Here is a 22,971-nt window from a genome sequence, read left to right as displayed (position 1 = left end):
TTCAAAGGAATTCAAAGTGAAGTTTATCTAGGAGCTTTTCTTACTGAATGCTTGCTTACTGCAATCTGTTTTAAAAATATATAGTCACAACATATCACTATACACGCTGTCCTTTTGAGGTAGAAAGCACTGTATCACAAGGTATATAATCACAAAGCTTCAGTGTGTAAGAACTTCATCCTCTGTTTTATCTGCAGTTCTTCACCAGTTTTAAGGTACATATAGTTTTTGTGAAGGTTCCACCAAACTGTCTATTCTGTTGTCTAGTCCAGCTGTTTCTACTGCTCACTTATGCTCTTCCATACAGTAAAATGTTTATTACGTGCTGTCCCATGGTGATTGTACTGCAATGCCTATTTCTACTGATCTTATGACAATTTCCTCGTTATGGCAGCACTCTTTCTAACATCTGAGATGTTTGGATCCCATAATTGCTTTTTTAAAGCATGTAATTTGTTTCATTTAACACAATGAGCTAAATAACATAAAAAGTGTTTTTTGCATGATCTAGCAAAAGTTTCCTTGCACTGATGTTGTTATATGCTAGGTGCCAAGGTGTGGTCATCTTGCTACATGAAGCATGCTTTCTCCAAGCATTTTACTTTGAAATGTACTACAATATTAACTTGTATAGTTAATATGTAACCTTCAATAGAGGCACCTAGCACTACCTCTCAAATCATTAAAAAAAACATAATGTTTGAAAATGGGAAAAATGCAGTGCTGAATAGTATGATGGAAAATGTTATGAAAATAGATTGTGTTTTGTATGAAACTGTGTCCAGAAATGCATTGAAGGACATTAGTGGAAATGTCCAGACACTTGGGTTGGATTAAGTTTGTAATGTCTAGACTTTGCAGCTAATGAAGTGGCCTGACTTGTCAAGGTAGTTATAGACTGTCAGGAAGAATAATGGGGTCTTAAAATCAGTGAACAAGCATTTGTTTATGTGTCTTTAGTGGTGCAATTTCAAAAACACTAAGCTAGTCTCTGTAGATAGTTTTAGGACAAAGGTGAGGTAAACATTGCATCTTGGTATCTATTTCTGTGGTTCTATCTGGGCAGACCAAGAAGAGTACATACATTCAGTGCTTCAATGCAGGAAAAGAAAAGAAGGAAAAAGAGCTTCTCTACTTCCTGTCCATTGTGTTCCCCTTTTCTTAGTCTTGCAGGGGGAAGGGGGGTGTGGAAGAAAAAAAATATATATATATACACACACACATATGCGCGAGGCAATTTGTAGAACAATCAAGAATGATAAATATTTTCAATTCCTGTGTTTGAAGCTATTGAAGCTTATAGGTATGGTGTTTCTTGTTTTTATCCCTTTCTGCTTGATCTAATAGTGAATTTATAATGCTGTTAATGCTTGTTTCAATTGGAGTTAGTGTAACAATGGAAATGCTTGGACTTCTTTGCTAGATCAAACAGAAAGAAATGGATTTTTTTAATCATGTTACAGGGTGATACATGTTTCTAACTACAAGCAATAAAGACTAGGGAACAGTTCATAAAAATTGAGTAGCATCTTCCTCAACTGGGCATGTTTACATTTGTATAGCTCTTTAAATCTTTAAGCAGCAAGGAAGCAAAGAATTAGATTAGAAGTAGCAGAGCTGTATCTAATCCTGATGCCTTTTTTTCCAAGTTCACAAAAGCATGTGCTGTTCATTAAAATCCTGTTGTATGAACATACGAGAAATTACATATAGGAGAACTGTTACTATAAAGCTACTATAATTTTTCAGCTGGAACAGTATGGTGCCTCCTATTGAAAGTGTCACTTTTCTGCCTTATCATCCATTGTGTTATACAGAAGTACAGATAAAAGTGAGCCTGATTTGTTCTCCTTTGTAGAGCCAGGCCGAGGCCCACTACAAAGGAAGTAAGCATGCCAAGAAGGTGAAAGCACTAGAGGCAACGAAAAATAAACCAAAAGTTGGGTCTTCCAAGGACAGCGCAAAGGCTAACCCAAGCTGCTCCACGCCAGTCACAACCAACATCTCTGACAAATCAGGTCAATTAAAGCTTTTTGTTCTATCCATTCTTTTTCTCCTTTTGTAGATGTGTATATGAAAGAGTCTTATTGCATGATGCTGATCCATACCTTGTCTTTTCCAAACTGTTTGTTATATTTTCTTGTATGGAATTGATTAGTTTTGATGTTATAAAGGCTTTTTTCCCCCTCTCCCATATGAATGCTGACATTGGTGAGTTAATGTTCTCTTAGCAAATTTACTCATATAAACTGTTATTCATGTGGCAGTAGTAATGGATGTGGGTGGGTGTCAAGTCTGAGATGTGTGTATTTAGCTGAGGCACAAGAAATTTCTCTAAAAAATTTTTCCCTTCTGAATAAAATAATACTGCTCCTGTAAGAAGCACACCCACAGAAAGGTAGTGAAGCCTCATGACACAGCTATTTCCTGATTTACACAGCTCGTTAGTGTTTTAACATCATTTTTTTTTCCCCCTCATGTCAGTAATCTGAGGAAGATCAGTAACACTAATTGCAGTGCAGTTGTTTGAGCTACTTTCAGCTCTGTCAGTGTTGTGTTACCAGGTGAAATAAGAGAATTTCCTGAACTGGCTGAGAGTCTGAAATATTGCACTAGTCATCAAGGAGAGAACACCTAATGTGGGTTAACCAACTGTTGGTCTGATCAGCTGGTTGTGTGTGATAAGCTCGCTGCTGCTTTGATAGCCACTTATCCATTTATCTTTGGCAGAGCTGAACGTGACTCAGATTCCATAGAATAATTGGCAGAAATAGTTCTCTATCAAAACTAAAGAAATGGGGGGAAAAACACCCAAATTTCCATAACATGGCTGTTTCCTTGTTTTGTCCATACCAGCAAAACCGTCTTTGGGTCCTTAGCAGTGCTAATGGGTGCCAAATTTTGGGATGATTCACCTAGAAAATCACACTTTAGATTTGAGTGAGTTAACATGAATCCAGTAATATGTCCAAGGAAACAAGCCAAGTTACTGTAAAACAGTAGCAAGCTACTGTCAGCTTTAAATAAAATGTGCATTATCGAATGGGAAGTGATTTAAAATATTTGTTAAATATTTTACTGTCTGTACCACTATAAATAGCTTCAGTTAGAACAGTTTACTATTCCAGGTGTAAACTGTAAAATCTAAGGCAACTCTTTAGCAAGATTGCCATTAAAACTTCAGAGGAATTAACATGTTGCAATATATGCTGTGAGCACATAGCTCTGCAATGTGCTGCCCTACTTGTGTCAAGTAGCACAATTTGCATCCTTGTTACCAACCCCCTTGTCTTCCTTTCCAGATATTTTCTTTAAGTCTAGCACTGTCTTACGTGTCTCTTAGGCCAGACTGCAAGGTCTGTCCCTGACTTAATTTTCTTCTCTGTGGAATGTATCTAAAGTCTTTCACATCTTTGTGTTCACTTTTTGAGAGGAGTTAAAATAATCTAGCCAACAATAAGGGAAATCTGTTCCTGATATTGCAGTATTTTCCCGGTTTTGACATTGTGTTGTTAAATGATATTAATTACTTGACAAAAATCAAACAGATTGCCATGTGTTGGATTATACAACTGCAAGTGTTTCTACATTCAAAATAAATCATAGTGGCCGTTCAGTGTAATGCTGTCTTCCAGCCTGGGGAAGGGCAGAATGATTGAAGGAACTATATCCCATCACTGCTGAAACTGTTGGTTAACCACTGTAAGGATTGTTAGGTTCCAGAGAAGTATTCCTAAAAAAAAAAAATAAAAAAATAAATAAATAAATAAAAAAAGAAAAAAAAAACCATTCTTGGTGTCCTTTCCTTGAGTATGGAAGAACAGGATGAGAAACTAAAAAGGGAAGAGAGTTTTAAGTTTGTGTTCCTTTGTTACGTGTTGCACTTGCGCTGGTATTTATGAGGAATGGGTAGGGAGTAGCATAGTGCATTGACAAGCTCAGTTTACTATTATGTTATGTATGTCTGCTAATAAAAGGACACAACAGGCATGACTCACAGCTTTTCTGATGTGCTGTCATTTTGAGTGACATGTCGATGTCTGCCCTGGAGCTCTCTAGACAGAACAGTTGCTGTATGTTGAGCTGAAATGTCAAATTTGCTGCAAAGCCACATCTTTTGAGGGTCAGACACAACTGTTTTGGATGTCATGCTATTTTTCAGAAGTAGTAGATCCAGAAAAATAACTTCACCATTAGCTCGGTTTGTGTGATGAATCTATCAGCTGTTCCTTTCAATGTGGGAAGTGTGGCTGGTGGTAGAGCTACAGCAGTTAAATTAATATTTAAGGTGTTTTGAGGGGTTCTGAGGAGGATGTGGCTTCCTGCAGATAGAACTTGCCTCAGCTGGGTGTAGTTTGGAACCTGGTCTGAGTATGATGCCCATTTGTATGAGAGTGGTGGTCTCTGCTGCTCTTAACAACACAACATGATTTAAATAACTTTCGTAAATTGATCATCAGCAACCATGTAATGACAAAGCTGTAGTACACTGATGCTGAGTTTACTGCATCCTCAGGTAAGTGTGTATGTTTATGGTTTGGACTGCACTGCTTGTGACATTGCCAACTTTTTTGTTGGTGCTTTGAAGTATAGCTACAAGGCAGCAGCATTAATAGGACTGGGGGCTGCTCTTTCATGTTGGGCAAAGATTACTTTTCTTCCCTGTGGAACCCCAGGATTTCAGGATGGCTTCACACAGAAGTGTGCATGTATGAGGAAGACCCCATTAAGTGATTAGTGAAGTCCTTTAGACTGAAAGATATTTATTGTATTACTGTGTTGTACACAGACACATGAAATTTATATATGCATGTATATGTATTTCCAGAATGCACAGCTTTAGAAAAGGACACAGGCAGCAACAAATACATAGCAGAGTTTAGAATATGCTGAGTACATTTTAAATGTGGCTCTGAGGATGTAGCAGGAGCTGGGGTCCATGATCCCAGCGTAGCATCATCTGCTGTGAGCAGATATGCTCACAGTGAAACGTCCGTCAGGAATATATATGGTAATAAATGGACTGAAATGTCACTATTTACTTATCAAACAAATACAAAGTCTTTGATCATACTTCTAAATCAAAATAAATTTTTCAAAGTGAAGCAGACAGATGATGCATTATTACTTCCTTTGCATTTTGCTTTGATATAAAACTCAGAAAATAAATACAACTGTTTTAACCTTCTCAAAAGTCAAAACCAGGATAGAAAAATAAGACCTTTTTCTGTCTTTCAGCCATTCTAGATATAATCTCTTTCCCATGCGTCAGTGAGAGCTGTTTTAGAAATGATATAGATGCACATTTCAAGTTCAGTTCTCATTCAAGTAAGATCTTCAGGCTCTGCTACCTGGGTTGTGTTAGAATTGATTCCTTTGGATGGTCTTTGAAAAATCCTTTTTGTTCAGCTTGTATATCTGCAGTATTAGGCATGCAACCAGGCTGAATTCTGGACCTGTTTCAAATTCTGGCTTCTCTCGCTATAGCTTTGTTCTGTAAGTGCATCTCAGAGCAGCTCAGTGTCAAGTTCATGGTGTTGTGACAAAGCATGAGCAGTCCTGTGCTGATGTGCAGTGTATGGTGAGGACAGCAGTGATGTCGTGTAACTGGAATGCTGCTGTTTGATCCAGCTGGGGCTCTTAGGAATTACCCTAGTTATTTCCGCTTGCTGGAGTTGCCCGGTGAGTTAGCTTAAGTTTTGAAAACAGCCTAGATCTGTTGATCAACAGAAGTGCTACTTTGTCTTGTAGACATATAGTAATAAGTTGGCTTATATTAGATAGGACTGGCAGCTCCAAGCTTTATTAAAACAGTTGACCTTGAGGGCTTGTCTAAGGTTTATAATTCATTGAGGGCTTCTCTGTGGGAGCTTTGACAATAAAACTGATTTTTTTTTCCCTTTTATTCCTAGTAGAAGAGTGCAACATATTAAATCGCATTTACTCAGGCATATTACAATGGATTGGATTTCCCCAGTGTTCCAATTACCAGTGCTGTTTATTCATCAGCTGCAAATGAGGTGTAATGTCCCAAGGGAGGCTTTAGTTCATATTTTACAAGTCCACCATCAGGACACCCCCTTAGTCATGTTGCTTGAGTTGCTTATTTTAAAATTCTTCCTGCCAATGCTCAAATTCTTAACTTTTCTGTGTGCTTCTCTGTGCTTTAAGTAGTCATTCTGCAATTTGATGTTGGTTAACTCCTGAGAGCTCCTGGAGGACTCAAGGTCTTTCTTCACTCAGCCTGTCATAATGTTAACTCATCCAGATCTAAATCCCCACCTCAACTGAAAATGACTACAGGTGCCATTAACAGAAAAAATAAGCTCTGTGACTGACACAACTGATGAGTTGTTGCAATGCCTGTTCAAATTGAAAGAAGTCAATTTTTTCTTTCTTCAGCCATTATATCACTCAGGATGCGTAAGCTGGAGATTGCTTTGTGGAAACTGTAAGCCTTTTCTCCTGCCATAATGTAAAAGCAGAAGTTCTGCATTAAAAAATACATTGTAAGATTAAATAAGACTTTTTTGGAGTACTTGGATGTGTACTAGAACATTCACGTGTCCTTTATCAGTAATGCAATGTACTGTTATTACTTCTTTCAGTTATAAAAATTGGAATTTTGTTGAATAGTTTGTTAATTGGCATTCTTAAAATCATACATGTTTTCCTTACTTTGGGTAGAGAAAAAGACAGACATTAGGCTAAATGAAACTGATTCTGCTAATGTATCTGGACTTTGAGGCACAGACTCTTGGCTACTGTTTTTTTAGTAATATATCTACAGTCACTTAAGGAATTCATTTATATATATTGAATCCCTCAGCAGCTCTTTTCTTCTTACATCAGACATCTGTTTTTCTTGTTTGTTCTGTTAATGATGCCTGATGAATATCCAAAGATTATTTTGAATGGTAATGCAATGATAAATGAATATAGAATGTCACAACTTACTAGCTTATGATAGAACAAATTTGTATATTTCCACAGAGAACATAATGCCATAGAGATGGCACAATGACCTCAACTATTTTGTGTGACATCATTCTTTGTAGTGGTTGTTTTTGCAACGTATTACAAGACATCTTGAGTCGTCAGGTGAGAAAGTGGAAGAAGGAGAAAAGTGAGACTAAAAAGTAGCAGTTAGTAAAAAGCAGGTGTAGGACTGAAACACCAATGTCACTCATGTCCTTTGCTGTGTTCTGCTAGGAAGAATGATATTCCTGAGGTATCTGTAAAGATGAGAGTTATAGATTGGGATTTTGTAAAATTTCCCAAAGAAAGAAATGATACATCCATTTCGGTTTCCTCAAGATGGGGTTGTTCTGTTGGTAAATGACAACTGTTTGCTTAGGAAACATTTCATTTTTGAACCAAGCACAAGGTTTGTTCTTGGATGACGAAGGAATTCAAATCAGGGGAAGTTCTCTTAATCAGAGATGGACTGAAATTAGGCCTTTAAATTTGTTAGGAAGGAAAACTCCAAATAAAGACAGCTCCTGGTTGTGATTTTTTAAACACACCTGGGAGGGAGTAGCTTTATTTGTACTTAATATTTCCTTATTAAAGAAATATATTGCTGAAGAATTAAGGCCATGCTTCTGATGCCAGACACGGAGCTCCTTCGCATAATCAGGGAATAAATAGTGGAATGCTGGTGATTACTCATGCAGTTAGGAGTGGAATTTGTCTGGGTCTGGTTTGCCAGAGTAAGAGGTTTTGTTGTCTCTAAAATCTGAGAATGAAAGGTCTTTCAGTGACTTTAGTTTCCAAATATAAACTAATACGTTGGACTCAAGGCTGTCACTTCAGGATATTTTCGTTTAGCATCTAAACCAGATAAATGTTCTATTTCAGAACCATTTTTTTTCTGGAAAACATGTACATAAACATAAGTGAGGGAACAGTCTCATCAGTGGCTTTTTCCTGTATTTCTCACTAACTATTCTTAAATAGTTAAAGGAAAAGATTTCTAAGTGTACTCTAGTAGCAATTTTCACACATCTAGATTTTTTTTTTTGTAAACATTTTTACTTATATTTATCTTCATTTTTGTAACATGTAAGCAGCATTTAGAAAATAATGTCCAAATCCTTGTTCAGAAATTCAGAATCAAAACCAAAGCAAAGATGCCTGTGGCTGACACATAAGACAGTAAAATAGGTCTTTTGAAAATCCTCCCTATTACACTTCTGGCTGTAATTATACAGCCATTGCATTACTGAATTGGTGTGAGAAAGACGCTACACTTCCTGTAGCATAAAAATGCTTACGTGGTCAATAGGTTGTGTTTTATTTCCTTATTCCTTATTTTCAAGGAGAGTGAAAATACTCCTGTGTCTGATAAGCAAATTATATACAATTTATTGGATAAATCTTGAAAGCATGACTGAATACTCGCAGTCCTCAGGCAGACCTGCCACTGAAATCAGTGAGAATGCACAATTATAAATGTAATTTAACTAAAATGAAGATGAGTGTTTCATAGTTGGCTTCAGTGGCAGTTCTGTCCAGGCAAGTACTGAATCAGTTGTTCAGACACAGGCCCGTGAGAAAGCACTTGGATGTAGAGTGTCAGTTCTTCTTGATTCATTTATTTAGACACCCATAAATTTTATATTGAATTCCAAAGCACTTTAGCAGCTGTGGGTAGAATTTCAAGAGTATTTAAGCACAAAATGCATGTGAAATGTATTTCTAATAATGTATTTTCAGTTCACAGGTAGAGAACATAACATTAGTTTTATAGTTAAAGAGATGATCCAAAGCATTTTTAGGATGTGAGGGATACCTAGGTAGAATATGCTAAGTTTGTTATAATCCTTGAGTATTATTTTTCTAAACATGCTTACACTGTTAAAAGACTGTGGAAAAGCTTACATTGCTGTACCAGTAAAACAAACGTGTCGGTTTGTAATGGGAATATAAAATATTTACTGAACAGTAGATGTCTGATGTCAGAGAAAGGTACGTTCTATCAGCTAGAAGATTTATTGTAGCATGGACAAGAGTAACATTTTGTAATAACAGACCATATACTATATTTCCAACTTTGCCCAAACTGTGTAAAACTTTTCCAAGTTCGTTTTAAATTTTTCCATCCCAGCCAATACAGACTGGCATGGCTTAAAAAGATGAAAGCTTAAAATAATTTTGAAATAAATTTGGCTTGGCAAAGAGCGACATTACCCAGGAATGCAAAGCTGCAAGACGTTCTCACTTTAAGGATACTTCCTGAACAGAGGGATTTTTGTAAAGTGAGCTCTCCTTGTTGAGATGTAACTTTTACATAGTTACTTTGATTTATGGTTTTTTTTATGTATGTACCAGCATACCTGGAAAAATAGCCACAAATATGCAAAGAATTGACGAAAAACTGTAGGTGATACAGTAGGATCATTTCAGAGGCACCCAGTAGTTGAAACACTGGCTTCCCTCTGTTCAAGAAGATACATAAATAGAAACAAATTTTGCAAGGCAAGGTTTTGCACTTTCAGACACACATGGGCTTTTGAATATTTTCTTATTCTCAGTCTCTTTCCATAAGAATTATGCCCATCTCAAATTTCAAAACCAAAACTTGATAATGTTGCATTTTTAATCCAATTAGTTGCAAATATTTCTGTTACCTTAAAAAGGGACAAGTTCCTTTGTAAGTGTCTTTACTAGGCCAATTCAGAAACAAAATATCCAAGAAATTAAGTATCAACATCACTGTTGTATCATAGCCAAGCAAGCAACACTTCTGAAATGAAAATGATACTTCAGTTCAGCCAGTTGGAGAGTAGTGATGCAGTTAATCAAATAATCAGTCTAGCTACAGACCTCACTCAATATTGCAGAGACATCCAGACATTTCCTGATGTAGCTTCAGTATCTCGACAAAATATGTTGTAGCTTATTTCAGTGCACATTTGTGCCTGAAATGAAAAGCTTTATATTTATAGCTTCCATTTGTTTCTCATCTTTGTATAGAAACAAAATTGGTTTTCTTTAGAATGTGTCAAACAGATTTATTTCATATAACAACCTTTCGTTATGTGAAACCTAGTCATTTTTCAGATGGGCCTCAGGTACAAGGAAGAACATTTTACGAGAACTAAAGGTAATCAGTGAGTTAACAAATTCATTGTGCCATCTGATTTGCATGTAGGTTTGCAGTGGAATTTTTCTAGAACAGAGCCCTACGGGTTTTTCTGCCTCATTTCTCAGTAGGCTACACAACTGGTGAAATAGTAGATATTTTCTCTGGCAGCCATTAAAGTCTCATTATTCAGCAAGTGTGGAGATAAAACAGAAAGATTTCAAAATCCTTTATCAAAGTTAGCTAACTCTCTTAATGAGTGGCAAGAAATAATCTAATGCTCTTTGTTGTGGGTTTGTTTTTTGTTTTTTGTTTTGGTTTGGTTTGGTTTTTTTGAGCAATGAGTGGTGAGGTGCAGGACAAAATGCCTGCAAATGCTGTGAAGGTTATGACCTCTAGTAACTTAATTGCTTTCCTGCTATTGCTTTCATGGCATATATTACTCATAGTGCCCATATTTTTCCTCATAAAAAGGATAATTAATTGTTTAAACGCATGCTTTATTCCTTTATAACAGTGTGAGTCAGCAGATGATAAGACCTTCTGTGAAGAACAATGGTTTGATCCTTGCTTTTTTCACTGGAGCTATTATCTGCCTTTCCATTCAGTAGAGTTTTTCTGCCGATGTACTGAGGAAGCCCTTCTTGTCCTTCTATTAATTCTGTCATTGATCTTCTTCTCCCTCTGTGTCTTATTTCAAGTCAAACAGGACTACAGCAACTATTGTTTCTAGTGTGTTGACATATGGATCGTCTTCCTTTGCACATACCTATATCCCAGGGTGAATCCTAGAGTTTGTTTATCCTTCGTGTACAACATGAATAAATAAGCTTTTCTCACCTTCAGGGTGGCTTTGAATTTTGTTGCAGTATTTCTGTGGTACAGTTTCTAGTGTCCAGTCCTTTCTTCCTTTAACTGCTTCTTGCTAATATTTTTCATGATTTTCCATTTTCACAATGGCATAATTTTCCGTGTCTTTAACAAATGCAGCTGAGTTAAAGTCGAGTATGCTCAGAACCAGTGCTTCAGGATTCTCCTGGGCTCTCAAAGGGAAGAATGCAGTAGATCTTCCGTGTTATTTCACTTTTTTCTCCCCAAGTTAAAGCTACTGATTTTCTCTCTCCGATCTCTTTATGTCCTTCTCTTTTAGAGTTCTACATAAGACTGGGTTCTTGCTGTAGTGTGCTTTCAAGATGCTGACTTTTACCTACCACCCCTTAGCTGCTGCAAGCAGCTTTGCACCTTTTCTGGTCCTTCTGTATGTGAAAATCATCCTACCAGCAGCTGCCAAACTTATTTTTGCTATAGTTACCTCTGATTTATATATATATATGTGTGTGTGTGTGTGTGTGTACATTAAATATATATATATAAATATATATATATGTATGTGTCTGTGGACAGAAAAGCAGAAGAAAGCTTGTGAGAAGTTAGGCTGCCACACAGTGATACCTCTGTTGATGACCTGTTGCTTTTTCACTTGTATCTGTCTGTCTTTAGCTGTGATCACTGCCCTTAAGCTGCAAATAATTTGGTCTGGGGACTGTCTTATTGTTGTGTGTGCAGAAAGCTTAGAACAGCAGGGTCAAATAAGAGGTTCCAGTAATATCAACTCTTTTCAGCATTACCAATGGCTGTATTTAATACAGTCTAGGAAGAAACTCAGTGTCACTTCTTATTTTTTTCCATCATACGTGCCCAGCATCCAAAATACTAAGTTTTAACTGAGTTATAATTGTATTTTTAAATTGATACATTTTTACTCTGTCTTTATGGATGCCAATTTAACTACAGTGATGAGCTTTTCAACAGAGTTCCTTGTATTATATATGGCTGTAATTAATGTAACTGATTTTACCTTTGGTACACACTTGATCAGGAAGAGAATGTTTATACAAGCTTGACAATATGATTGATTTCCTCTTCCCATTTTGCAATCACTGAATGCTTCATAGGTTGTTTAATGCAACCCAATACTCTGTCATATTCGGAGATATTGACATTACAGGCAGAACTCGAGAATTGGTTTCCCTCCATACAGCTCCGCTGGCTTGGGAGATATGCCTGCTTTACCTCAGAGTCCTAATTAGTCTCAGAAATCAGCACTTTGGATCAGTACCAGTGCCCAGAAAAATAGCACAAGTGAACTCAGGGCTGTTATAAGACAATATTTGTGCCACACTTCTAGTGACAGCATAAAGCTACTAAGGATCAGTGCTGTGAAACCCATAAATAAAACACAAACATCCTCTCAAAAAATTACTTTTGGTTTTAGGTACCGTAACAAATGATGTAGTCAGAAATTAATTTAAGGTGTTAGACTCATCAAACTGCCTGCGTTTTTAACAGTTGTTCTTTTGGTAGAGATGCAAAGCACCGCAAACACGCCTGATAGCACCAAAGGTATTGCAACTAACTATGCATCATCTCCTGTCTGGTAGCATGACATTGACAACCATAAAGTGATCAAGTTGTACTTTATTTTCTTCATGCACAACTTGCTACTTAAGCTGTTGTCAAACAGAAGTTTATTGGAAATATACATTTTGTGTATCTTCAGTAATAAAAACCATGCAGGTGAGCATGTTGTAGGATGTAAGTAGCAATTACAAATAGTGATGCAGAAAACCTGTATGCTACAGAAAAGCTATTTGAATTTCTTAGTTTATACATGGAATATAGAATTGTGCTCTCTCAATTGTTGTTACAAATCTGAATTTAAAATCTGAAGTTTGAGTTACTTTTTCATTTTTAAGAACACCTTCATTTTCATTACAAAGTCCAAATTGGAACTTCTCTGAATGTGCACAGAAATCATCACTCTTATACAAGAAGTGGTTTCTGAACAGTAAAAAGCAAGATCTACTGGCACATTTTAGTATGACAAGAGATGATTTTAAGATACAAATTGATACTGTACAAATACATATGTTATAATATTATAAACTCTTGACATGAACAATGAACACAATGAACTCTCTTAAAAAATACCTTGTAAATCAAGGTGCTAAATGTTGAAAGGAAAATGCGTGGCATTCATCAATGGTTGATCTCTGCGTGGGGCAGAGCATTCACACACTGTTGCCTGGAACCAGGAGAGGAAACTGCTGCACAAAGGTAAAGCAGGCTGTATCACAGGGAAGAAAGGTGTATGGCAGTGGTTTTACCCCTTCACACACTTAGTTGGAGCAGGATTTCAGCTTTAACAGGTGGGTCATAAACTATGCAATAGCAACAGCAGGGAGAGCAGCATGATCTACAAAGGAGGAGGGTGCATCACTTGGGCTGATCATGAACTGGGAGGGAGCTGGCACCTGTAAGGTGTGAGCCTGTCAGATGTTATCCTATGCGATTGTCTGACTTGGATGAAAAAAGCTGAAATGAGGCGCTGCTAATGAGATAAATAAGCCTTGAATTCTAGCTGATGCTGATGCAGATGCGAGGAAAACAACCACAAATACATGAAAACAACTTCAAAGTGGAATTGAAACAATGTAAGTAGGCAACAAGAGCATTGATATTATTGAGCCCAAAGCAATACTTAATTAGCTGCTTTACTTTTTCCTTGGGCTCTCTTTCAAAATAAATGCAGGCTTCAGTAAGAGCTCAAAATGAGTCACTGATTTACTTCTCTTGAGTCCTGAGGAAAAGGGAGACTTAATTTAAAGAGAGGCATTTAGCACAGATGAAATATGATCCTTCTGTGCGGAAAACAAGCGTAGTCCAATACAGTGCAGCAGCACGGGTTAGAAGTTCAATAGCCCCTTGCATGTTTGTTGGGCAGGATGTGCCCATTCATGTGCTGGTTTGGCCTCCGCCCAGCTCTGCTGAGCTCAGTGGGGTTGGCCCAGGTGGAAATTGGTGCAAGTTTGGGCCCTTGCTCACTAATACTGGCCTTCAGAAGTAGCAAAAATACTCTGATTCTACAGCGATGTTGAACCAGCCCCATGTATTTTGTACAGTGAGCACAGTCTGGAAGCATGTGTATGTGTGCAGGCATAAACTGCCTTTCCTCTGATTTCTGCTTGAAGATGTAATTTAATATAAGTACAATAAGAATGGACTTCTTCCTGCTTTGTATTTACATCTGATCTGCATTTCCTGTGCTTTGCAATTTGAATACTTGGTAGGCATTTCTGTCCCAAACAAAACTGTAGGTAATGGTGTTTTGAATGCTGTAGACTGAAAACAGTAAGCTATTATCCAAAGCCCATCTGGGGAAGTGCAATTTTCTGATTTAGAAAGCAGAAAAAAGAAACAATTCTGATCCCAGCACAGAGATAAATATGCACTTAGTGTACCTTCTATAGGAGTTAAACTGCCTAATAACATCACTGTTATGATTTTTGAAGATATTCTGCATTAAGCACTCAATGGTGGAAGGAAACATCAATTCATAAAGGGGCATGTGTCTCCCCATGTACAGGTATAGTCACATGGATGAGGAGCTGATGGTGTCAGGAAGCTCTCCCAGTGACGCTATTACATGAGCTGTGGTTCTTTTCCAAAGCTGAGATGCTGACAGCATTTTGCATAGCTGGACGCTGGTAATTCCCCTCCACTTCTCCAGAATTTTTCTTGACAGGAGATTATGCATTATATAATCTAGAATTGTTCCGTATTATCGAGAGTGAAAACACTGTAAATCTTGGGAATATTTCAATCAGCTGTCAGCTTTGGCAATGGGAAGCTGTCACTGACAGTGATCAGTGGCCTCTGTGAACTCGGTCTTATTCTCACTGTTTAGGATCGTACTCCACAGGTGCCTGATGTCAAAATCCAGAGGTATATTCTCTTATTCCAAATCCTGTCTTACTCATTTATGGCCTGAAAGGCAAAATACTAAGGACCTTCCTTTGCTGGAATCAGGCCCCCACACCTCTGGATGTGATGCCACTTGCAGTCTGGCAGAGTATTGTGTAGAACAACAAGTCTGTTTTTCTGTAATGTGAGCTCACAAATGGCAGCAGTTCAGTATGTTTCCGTAGTAGATAATTCCCATGATTGGGAACTTTCCATACTGAAATTGTTTAATTTAGAATGTCAGTGGATGTGATTTATCAAAATTCTGTTTTATGAATACTCTCAGGTCACACTATGTTTGAGGGTTTTGCAGATGTAACTGATTAGTATAGTGATGTTAAAACTAAATAGTCTATGAGCGGTGATTTAACATCACTTTCTTCTGTCATACTTTATCAATCACAATACTTCCAGAATCTCTTTATCATAAGTTCAATCTACTAATAGTAGACTTCATACTTGATCATTTTGTATGTCTTATATAGTTCATACTGTGTAATTTCAAAGTATTTTTATAGCTACTTAAAAATATATTCAATCCTGTTATAAGAATTTCCTTTCTCCCAGTTTTTAACAATTTAAAATTGATGCACTTCAATGCACTTCTGGGAAAACTGCCAAAATCTGTGGGCTTGAGTATCAAAATGCCTGTTCGTAGTTGTTATGCACTTTCAAGTGTTTGTTGCAGGGATTTTTTTTTTTTTTTTTTTTTTTTTTTCAGAAGTCTTGGTTGCACAGTCTTGGCCAGATGCTTGGAGTGATGTTACTTACTGAGTCCAGTGTCTGTATGCATAAATTGCAAGGGCCCATATTTTACAATGACGGAGTGTGCAAAATAATGTCTGTTTTTTAAATTGGCTCAACACTTCTAAAACTGTGCTTTAGGTTTCATGTAGGATCAGAGTAGTTTTTAATAGTTTGCTGTTATGTAGGTGTTGTACTTCCCTTATAAAAGTTGGTTCCTGTTGCAGATACTGAATACGTAAAAGTATTCTTTTGAATCTGAAGGATGCTGAAAGTGTCATGGCTTAATGAGGAGAAAATGTGGTGTAAGTCAAGGCAGAGTCTAGCAGTGGTCATAAAGACAGATTAAGGACATTACTTCAGCTCACCAAAACTATTTAAATATTAATTGCTGTGGGTAAATGAGTAAGGAATGCTCTTCTCATCCCTTTCCAGATTTTTTTTTCTCTGAAGTAGAGGAAACAATCATCATATGGACTTGCAGAAGTGATAGTAATGTCAAGTTTGTGGTGTTTCTCACAAGAGATAGGTATTTTTAGATATAAATATAAACAATGAGTAAGGAAAAAAAAAGACAATGGAAGTGGAGCTATATGAGTTTCTAATTTGTTCTGACGAAACAGGAAATCTTAATTTTGGGAAGATGCTCATCTGCATCATCACTTTCTATGCTTTGCCCCATTTTTAATTGTGCCTACTTTTTGCTTCTGCTGCAAGTGATCAAGCTATGAGTAATCCTAAATGTAGAGCTGGCTCTTGGTACTGCGTTAATCTCAGATACACTGAGATGTCGGGGCTGATCTTGGTTGGTCTCTAGCAAAATTAGATCTCTAGTACCCTTCCACATACTATAAAAAAAAAAATCTTAAAAATTCAGGTCATCCGGTGCCAGTGTTATTTACTAAAGTTGGAAGTTTGTGATCTTTTGTTCTGCTGATGTAGCAGTTTGCTCAGACTACAACAGGTTGCAGTCTAAGACAGTCATTTCATGAGTCCATTTTGTCAGTACTGCCCATACCAGAGGTGTTGTTTTTTCCCACTTCCATTCCCTGTTCATTATTAGTGAGCTTATACAGGTACAGCCTGTGGTCACAAGGACTTCAGCTGAATAGAGTTCAATGAGCTCTTGTAAGACATCACATAGGCAAGGATCATTTGAATATTGGCTCCGGCACAAAGTGCTTCTTCAGGCACAGTTGAGACATTTAATCTCTCTGTCTTGCAATCACCATCTGCAGAATGAAGTAATACTTGCCTACCTGTCTCACAGGAACATGAGTTATTGATTCATGGTTGTGAAGTGATACAGGAATACGATAAATGCACATTGGAGCTATCATATCTCTGGACGTATGGGGAATTGTTTGAAAAATCTGAAAATATTTAACAGCTGTGTATAGTGTCGTACCATACTGAACTCCTCTAGCTCAGAGGAGGGATATCACATGTCAAGACAGAGCTGGAGTCTTTCAGTGTCCTCCCAGTGACTTTGAGAAATTTGAGCTATTCCAAAGGCAATATATTGCTTTTCAGGAGCATTTTTGCAATCTCTGGTACAAAGCCTTGCATGTTTCTGTGTACTCTCCAGTCTTTAACCCAGGCTGCCTTGGAGTTTCCTCGGGTTGTTTGCAGCTGGCCAAACCTGGAGCACAACAGCAGCTGCTGTGAATTTGCTTAAGTCACTATGTTCACTGGTAGCCTTAAAATCAAGAAAGTCAGCCCTTCCATCAAATGACATAAATTCTGTGGTTGAATTTTAACAAGGTTTCAAGGATGCTGCTGGCCTGTCTAGAGTTAGATGAATTAGGCCCCTGTTGGGATAGGTTCACTAAAACCACGGGATTATTATTGCATGATTGCATAATTATTGCACAGCATATTTTTGACATAGTTATTTTCCTTCTTTTAGAAGATAAAGGAAAAGTGAAATCCAATGGTGCAAGTCAGCATTCCAGTACAGAAGTGGGTGCTTTTCTTTCCAAAACTGGAGTGTCAGCAGTGGCACCTGTAACACCTGCAGCATCCTCCAACAGCACTAATGGGGCTCCCAGCACAGCCTCTGAGTCAGAAGAGGAAAAAGCCAAAAAACTACTTTACTGTTCATTATGCAAAGTAGCTGTGAATTCCCTGTCACAACTAGAAGCACACAATACAGGTGAGTGTGTACAGAGTGTGAGTTGTGTGCTGTTTTTGAAAAGGTCAACATAAAAAGCTATTTTTCTGTCACTGTGGTAGCCTCAGTTTACTGGAATCTTTAGTTAAAACTTACAGTGCCAAGTTACAAAAACTTTTCTGGTCAGGGCAATTTGATGTATTTTATATTTCATTAAAGCTCTCTATACATTTTTAGAGCACTTCTTCATGTACTCTGTAAGCTTTTTAAATCCTTACAGTTCATGTTACCTAGTCATATTCCATCATACCTCTGTAGCACGAGGGTTTCTAAAATGTGAGCAACATATCTCTTTCATATTTCAGCTACCTATGCTGTCTTTTCCTGGCACTATATTCAGTAACTTTTGTTATTTGATATTTTCCCTATTTTTAGGATGGATTCCTTAGATTTCCTAGGTATCCTGGAATCTTTGGATTGTTAAGTATTAACTATGCTGTCTTCATTCCTTGGATAAATCTTTTTAAAGGCCACCAGCAACAACTCTTAATGTACTCTGGCTGCTCTGTGATGTGCTGGTGATGTAAAGCTTGTTATCAAACCATTTAAACCAATTTTACAGCTGTAATCCCTTCTTGAAATGGCCAAAGCAGCCACTTCTTCCAAATCCAAGGATACTTATTGCAATCTCCAGCACCTCCTCTGCTGAAAAGCTGTGGAAATAACTGTGTGCCTAGACACTCTCATTTTATGCTTTTCTGGATGGCCTTACAGTCACTGTTCTATTTTAATTATTAAAATTATTTTAAGTATGTGCTGCTCTTAAATACAGCAGAAGTCAGTATAGATTTATTTTCTTTAAAACGCCTCTACTAGAGAAATTGTCATGATGGCCTAAAAGATGGATCCAGAAAGCTCATGTCTCTGTTTGGTATAGAATTCCTCTACATTGCAAATCTCTGGGTGATCCAGACCTCCAGAATCACATAGATTCAGGGGAATTCTTTCAAGATCAGCTTTTTCTTGTTGACCATTTGTCAATTCCCACAGTTCAAGCCAAGGATTGAATTTTAGCTCCCAGTCAAGAGAAAATTAGTTAACAAAGACAAGGCTTTGTACAGTGTCTTTTCTTGAACGCATAAGCAGTAATGTGGCTGCTGGCTTAGTCATGGATTCTTGTTCCAAGGCAGTTTTTGAGTGATCACTCCTGGATCATGCCCTTTTCCTGCTGTGCTCCATTAGCTCCTGGGTTTTGTTAGAATAAGCACAAACACATGGGCTGCGTGGCTGCACACTGACCTCAAATGGAGACTCAGTGGTCCAGCTCCCTTTCTGTACAAACCGTTCTTTTGTTGCTGGATTTCCGTTTGGATTGATGAAGTGGGAGCTATGCTGACCAAAAGTAACACCATTATTATACTGATCTGTGGTGGTTATGAGTATTCTGTCTTGAAGATAAATGTGGGACAAAAAGTGCCATGGCTAATAGACACTGTTATGTGATGCTGATCTAACTTACCTATATCTGCTTGCCCACTAGGCTCAAAACACAAGACAATGGTCGAGGCTCGGAATGGCGCTGGTCCCATCAAGTCTTACCCTAGACCTGGCTCACGGCTGAAGGTGCAGAATGGCAGTAAAGGCTCAGGACTGCAGAACAAGACATTTCACTGTGAAATCTGCGATGTCCACGTTAACTCAGAAATTCAGCTTAAACAGGTAGCTTGCATGTGCCCGAGGCTTCTTCATGAATTTTAGTTCCATTCCAGTATTATAGGTGGGATATAGGTCTGTGTTTTCCCATAAAATGAACTTGCTTTTCATGAGCCCACAGCTATTTCTAAAAGTCCCTCACGTAACTGTTTCAGCTGGAGAAAAAATGAGTTTGTGAGTCATAAAGCAGAAAGCAGAGGTGGAAAAATTGTTGGTAGCTCTGGACAGCATAGTAGATCTAGTTTAAAAGTTTGCTGAAGCTCCATAGAGGATGTTAACTTTACTCTCCCAATAGGAAGAAATTCGGGGTTGGGGTTCCTGAATTCCTATTATGGTACTGCTTTAATCAGTTGGGAATTTATTTATTCATTTATTTATTTTTACATCTTTGAGTCCAAGAAGGAGAATGGGGCGTGAATCTGTTGGCTTAGGACAGCCAGTGAGACAGTAATACCATAGATAAGCCTGAACTGTGTGGTGATGTTAACATTAGCACTGGAATATCAGAACAACTGCATGAATACACAGCTCTGTTCCAACCAAGCCAATTAGCCCTGGGTTCAGAGCAATGCAATACAAATTTGTTGTTTCTGATAGCCAGACTGAAATTTCCAATTGGATGCTGCTTTGCAGTGTAGACATGTCCTTTCATCCATGGTTATTTCAGTTATCTCTAAGGCAGTATTAAATTGCGTGGTGTAGAACTATCCCTAGGAACCGGTTCTTCCTTCAGTTAATATTGAATTATTTACGCAAACGGACAGCATCAAAGACACTGAAGTTCACCTGATTCTGAATATCCCTATGACCGAGTGATTACAGCTCTGCCTGATTCAAAGCTTATCAAGTAGAAAAAGGAAGTACTAACCAAAATATCAATAATTTGCAGAGCCTGTCTTGCATCACAGAATTTGCTGTATTTGATTCGTTTCTGATGCTCTGTTTGATGTGCTCCAAACTGTTTTGTTTAATTTAGCAAAACTCATATTCGCTCTCTCTAAAGAACCTACTTTATCTTACAAACAGGGGGCTAGATGTACCCTGCTGATAAATCAGTTTCAAACTCAAAACTGAGAAATGTTTAAACAGCTAATTAAATGTGGGGATGTTCATTTCAGCACATTTCCAGCCGAAGGCATAAGGACAGAGTTGCAGGAAAGCCTATGAAACCTAAATACAGTCCTTACAACAAACTGCAGCGCAGCCCAAGTATTTTAGCAGTAAGTATTTTTATTTCTCATCACTATGTGAATTTGTGACCTTGGGGACTCCCACCACACAGAGATGGGAACATGACAGACCTGACAGTAGCGCAGACTTTCTGCCCTTGCAGGAAGATTCTGTGCTGGGATCAGATTTGAAGATACTTATGTATGCTGTCTGCCCTGTCTGAGGCACACAGACAACACTGGGAGTATTATTTACTGCTAGGAAGGAGGGAATAATCAGTGGAATGCAGAATGAACTGTGTGCCCCATGGAAAGGTATCAGCTCTGCAGTGTTGGTGCACTTCTTGAAGTCTGAAACACATATACTCTGTCATTCTCAGCACCAGAGATAACCCTTAGTTATGATGGATGCAGTCAGTGAAAAGGACATATGATGTTAAGCTATAAAAATACTAATGCTCATTCTCTCCATGCTGCAAAACAGAGTGCTCTGCGGATGTATTATGGTGCTGAAAATGAGTTATCAGTTGTTTAGGAGAATTGATTGCCTATCTGTATCTGTGTGCTCGAGCAGTGTCTTTCACTGGTTATCAAAACAGATCTCCCACCTCTATGCCCCCAGCTGTCCCCATCTTGCACCCACCTGCATTTCCAAGGATTCCCCAGGTTGGTTCTGCCAGTCTGATGCATCCCAAGTTCAGTCTGGCTGTGGCACAGAGCACAGACTGTGTGTTTATTTGCTCATGACTCAGCCTGTATTGTATTCATTGGGGAAAAGTGCATGCCATCTATGATGCAAAAACAATTTATAGGCTGGAAAGGAGACATGCAAATGTGAGTGTGCATGAGTAAAAACATGTGAAAAGTCTTTAAAAGCTGAGCTGTGAGTGGGTTTTTGTAATTGTACAGAAGCAAGTGAAAATGCTGAAAGCTTTTTCCAAGTCTCCCCGTTCAGCAGTATTTCCCACTATTGTAGGTCATAAGAAATTTTTTATGGTATTGATCTTTAAAATGTATGGATGTAGATAAGAACAGCTCTGCATCAGCAGACAAAAAAAGCTGAATTAATATTAGTTTCCCACCTTGGCCACTGTACTTTTCTACAGTTCATTTTTGCAAGTGAAAAGCTTGACTTTTTAAATTGAAGTCTTAAGTCTGGTTTTTTAAACATCTCTCACACAGGAATGACCTATACAATTTATTGTTGCTCGCTTGAAATTATGCTTCCTTCTAAACACCAGCCTGACTGCTCTACAGTAGAGATTTGTGCACCATGAGTACGTAGTAGTTGCCTTGGTTGGCTTGGCAGTGAGGGGCTGTCAGGTTGATGCTCCTGAACAGCCGACAACAGGCTCTGTGTGCTGGGGTTCATTCTTCCCCTGTGAAAATGGACATGTGGAGAACTGGACTGACCCTGCCTTTTGTTTGCTTTACTCTAGGCAAAGCTTGCATTCCAGAAAGACATGATCAAGCCACTGGCCCCTGCGTTTCTCTCCTCACCACTGGCTGCTGCAGTGTCATCGGCACTGTCACTCCCAGCCCGCCCTGCGGCCTCCCTCTTCCAGGCACCTGCCATCCCCCCAGCCCTCCTCAGGCCTGGCCACGGGCCCATTCGTGCTACACCCGCCTCCATCCTTTTTGCACCATACTGAGTCTGGTGTTAAAGGGAGATAGCTATGGCCAGTAGGAAGGGTGAAAGAATAGCGAGCAAAGGGTCTTTCGAAACGCCACCCGGCGTGACGTCTCAACCATCTTCACTGTAAAGCGCATCGCTGACGGGTACTGCGTTTTGAAATCTAGACAACTCTCTTTCTTGGTCTCTCTCTCTCCCTCTTAATCCAAATAGAGAGTGATTTACTAAAAACTTAATTGCTCATAAAATTGTATCATTAGAGATAAATGCATCTATTATTATTTTTTGCAATGTGTATGACGCACCTTGGAAACAAGGAACATAAAATATTTTCCTGACAGACTTGAAAACTAGGGTCTTCCTCGCTCACACCTACGTACATAGCTCTCTGAAAACCGCAGGGGTGTAATCTGGTGTGGAAAAAGGTAAGTGAGCCAAGTGCTTGATTGGGGGTAACATCTCCAAATGAACTGCGTCCTTTTCTTTTCAATGTGCTCTCTTGTTGACAGGGATTGTGTACTGTCCTAGGCCCCAGTGCTGGTGTATCTTGTGTAGTACTGAAGATGTACTGCGTCTGATTTTAAGATTTTTAGTTTCTGTGCAGTTGTTTGGAAGTAATGCAGCGCTGAAGCTTTTTTTAATATTTTCTTTCTTTTGTGTCAGACTTTATTTAGAGAGATTAAAACTAGAAAGCCATATAACACATAGT

General features: G+C 38.3%; 1 protein-coding gene across 2 annotated transcripts in view; it reads left to right on the top strand.

Annotated features, from left to right (window-relative positions):
• Positions 1–22,281, top strand: part of ZNF385B (zinc finger protein 385B) — a gene marked incomplete at both ends in the record, with an annotated part of 134,045 nt that extends 111,764 nt beyond the window's left edge. For both annotated transcript variants that reach the window (XM_079539000.1, XM_079539001.1), the window contains 5 exons: positions 1,859–2,018; positions 17,544–17,789; positions 19,288–19,466; positions 20,579–20,680; positions 22,069–22,281. In XM_079539000.1, the coding sequence (XP_079395126.1) occupies positions 1,859–2,018; positions 17,544–17,789; positions 19,288–19,466; positions 20,579–20,680; positions 22,069–22,281 (900 nt within the window). The remainder of the gene's footprint in view (positions 1–1,858; positions 2,019–17,543; positions 17,790–19,287; positions 19,467–20,578; positions 20,681–22,068) is intronic.
• Positions 22,282–22,971: the final 690 nt, after the last annotated feature.

The sequence above is a fragment of the Tetrao urogallus genome (assembly GCF_951394365.1).
Source record: "Tetrao urogallus genome assembly, chromosome: 8".
Classification (NCBI taxonomy): Eukaryota; Metazoa; Chordata; class Aves; order Galliformes; family Phasianidae; genus Tetrao; species Tetrao urogallus.
Note: the sequence above shows the minus strand (reverse complement) of the source record. Positions and strands in the feature narration are given on the sequence as shown.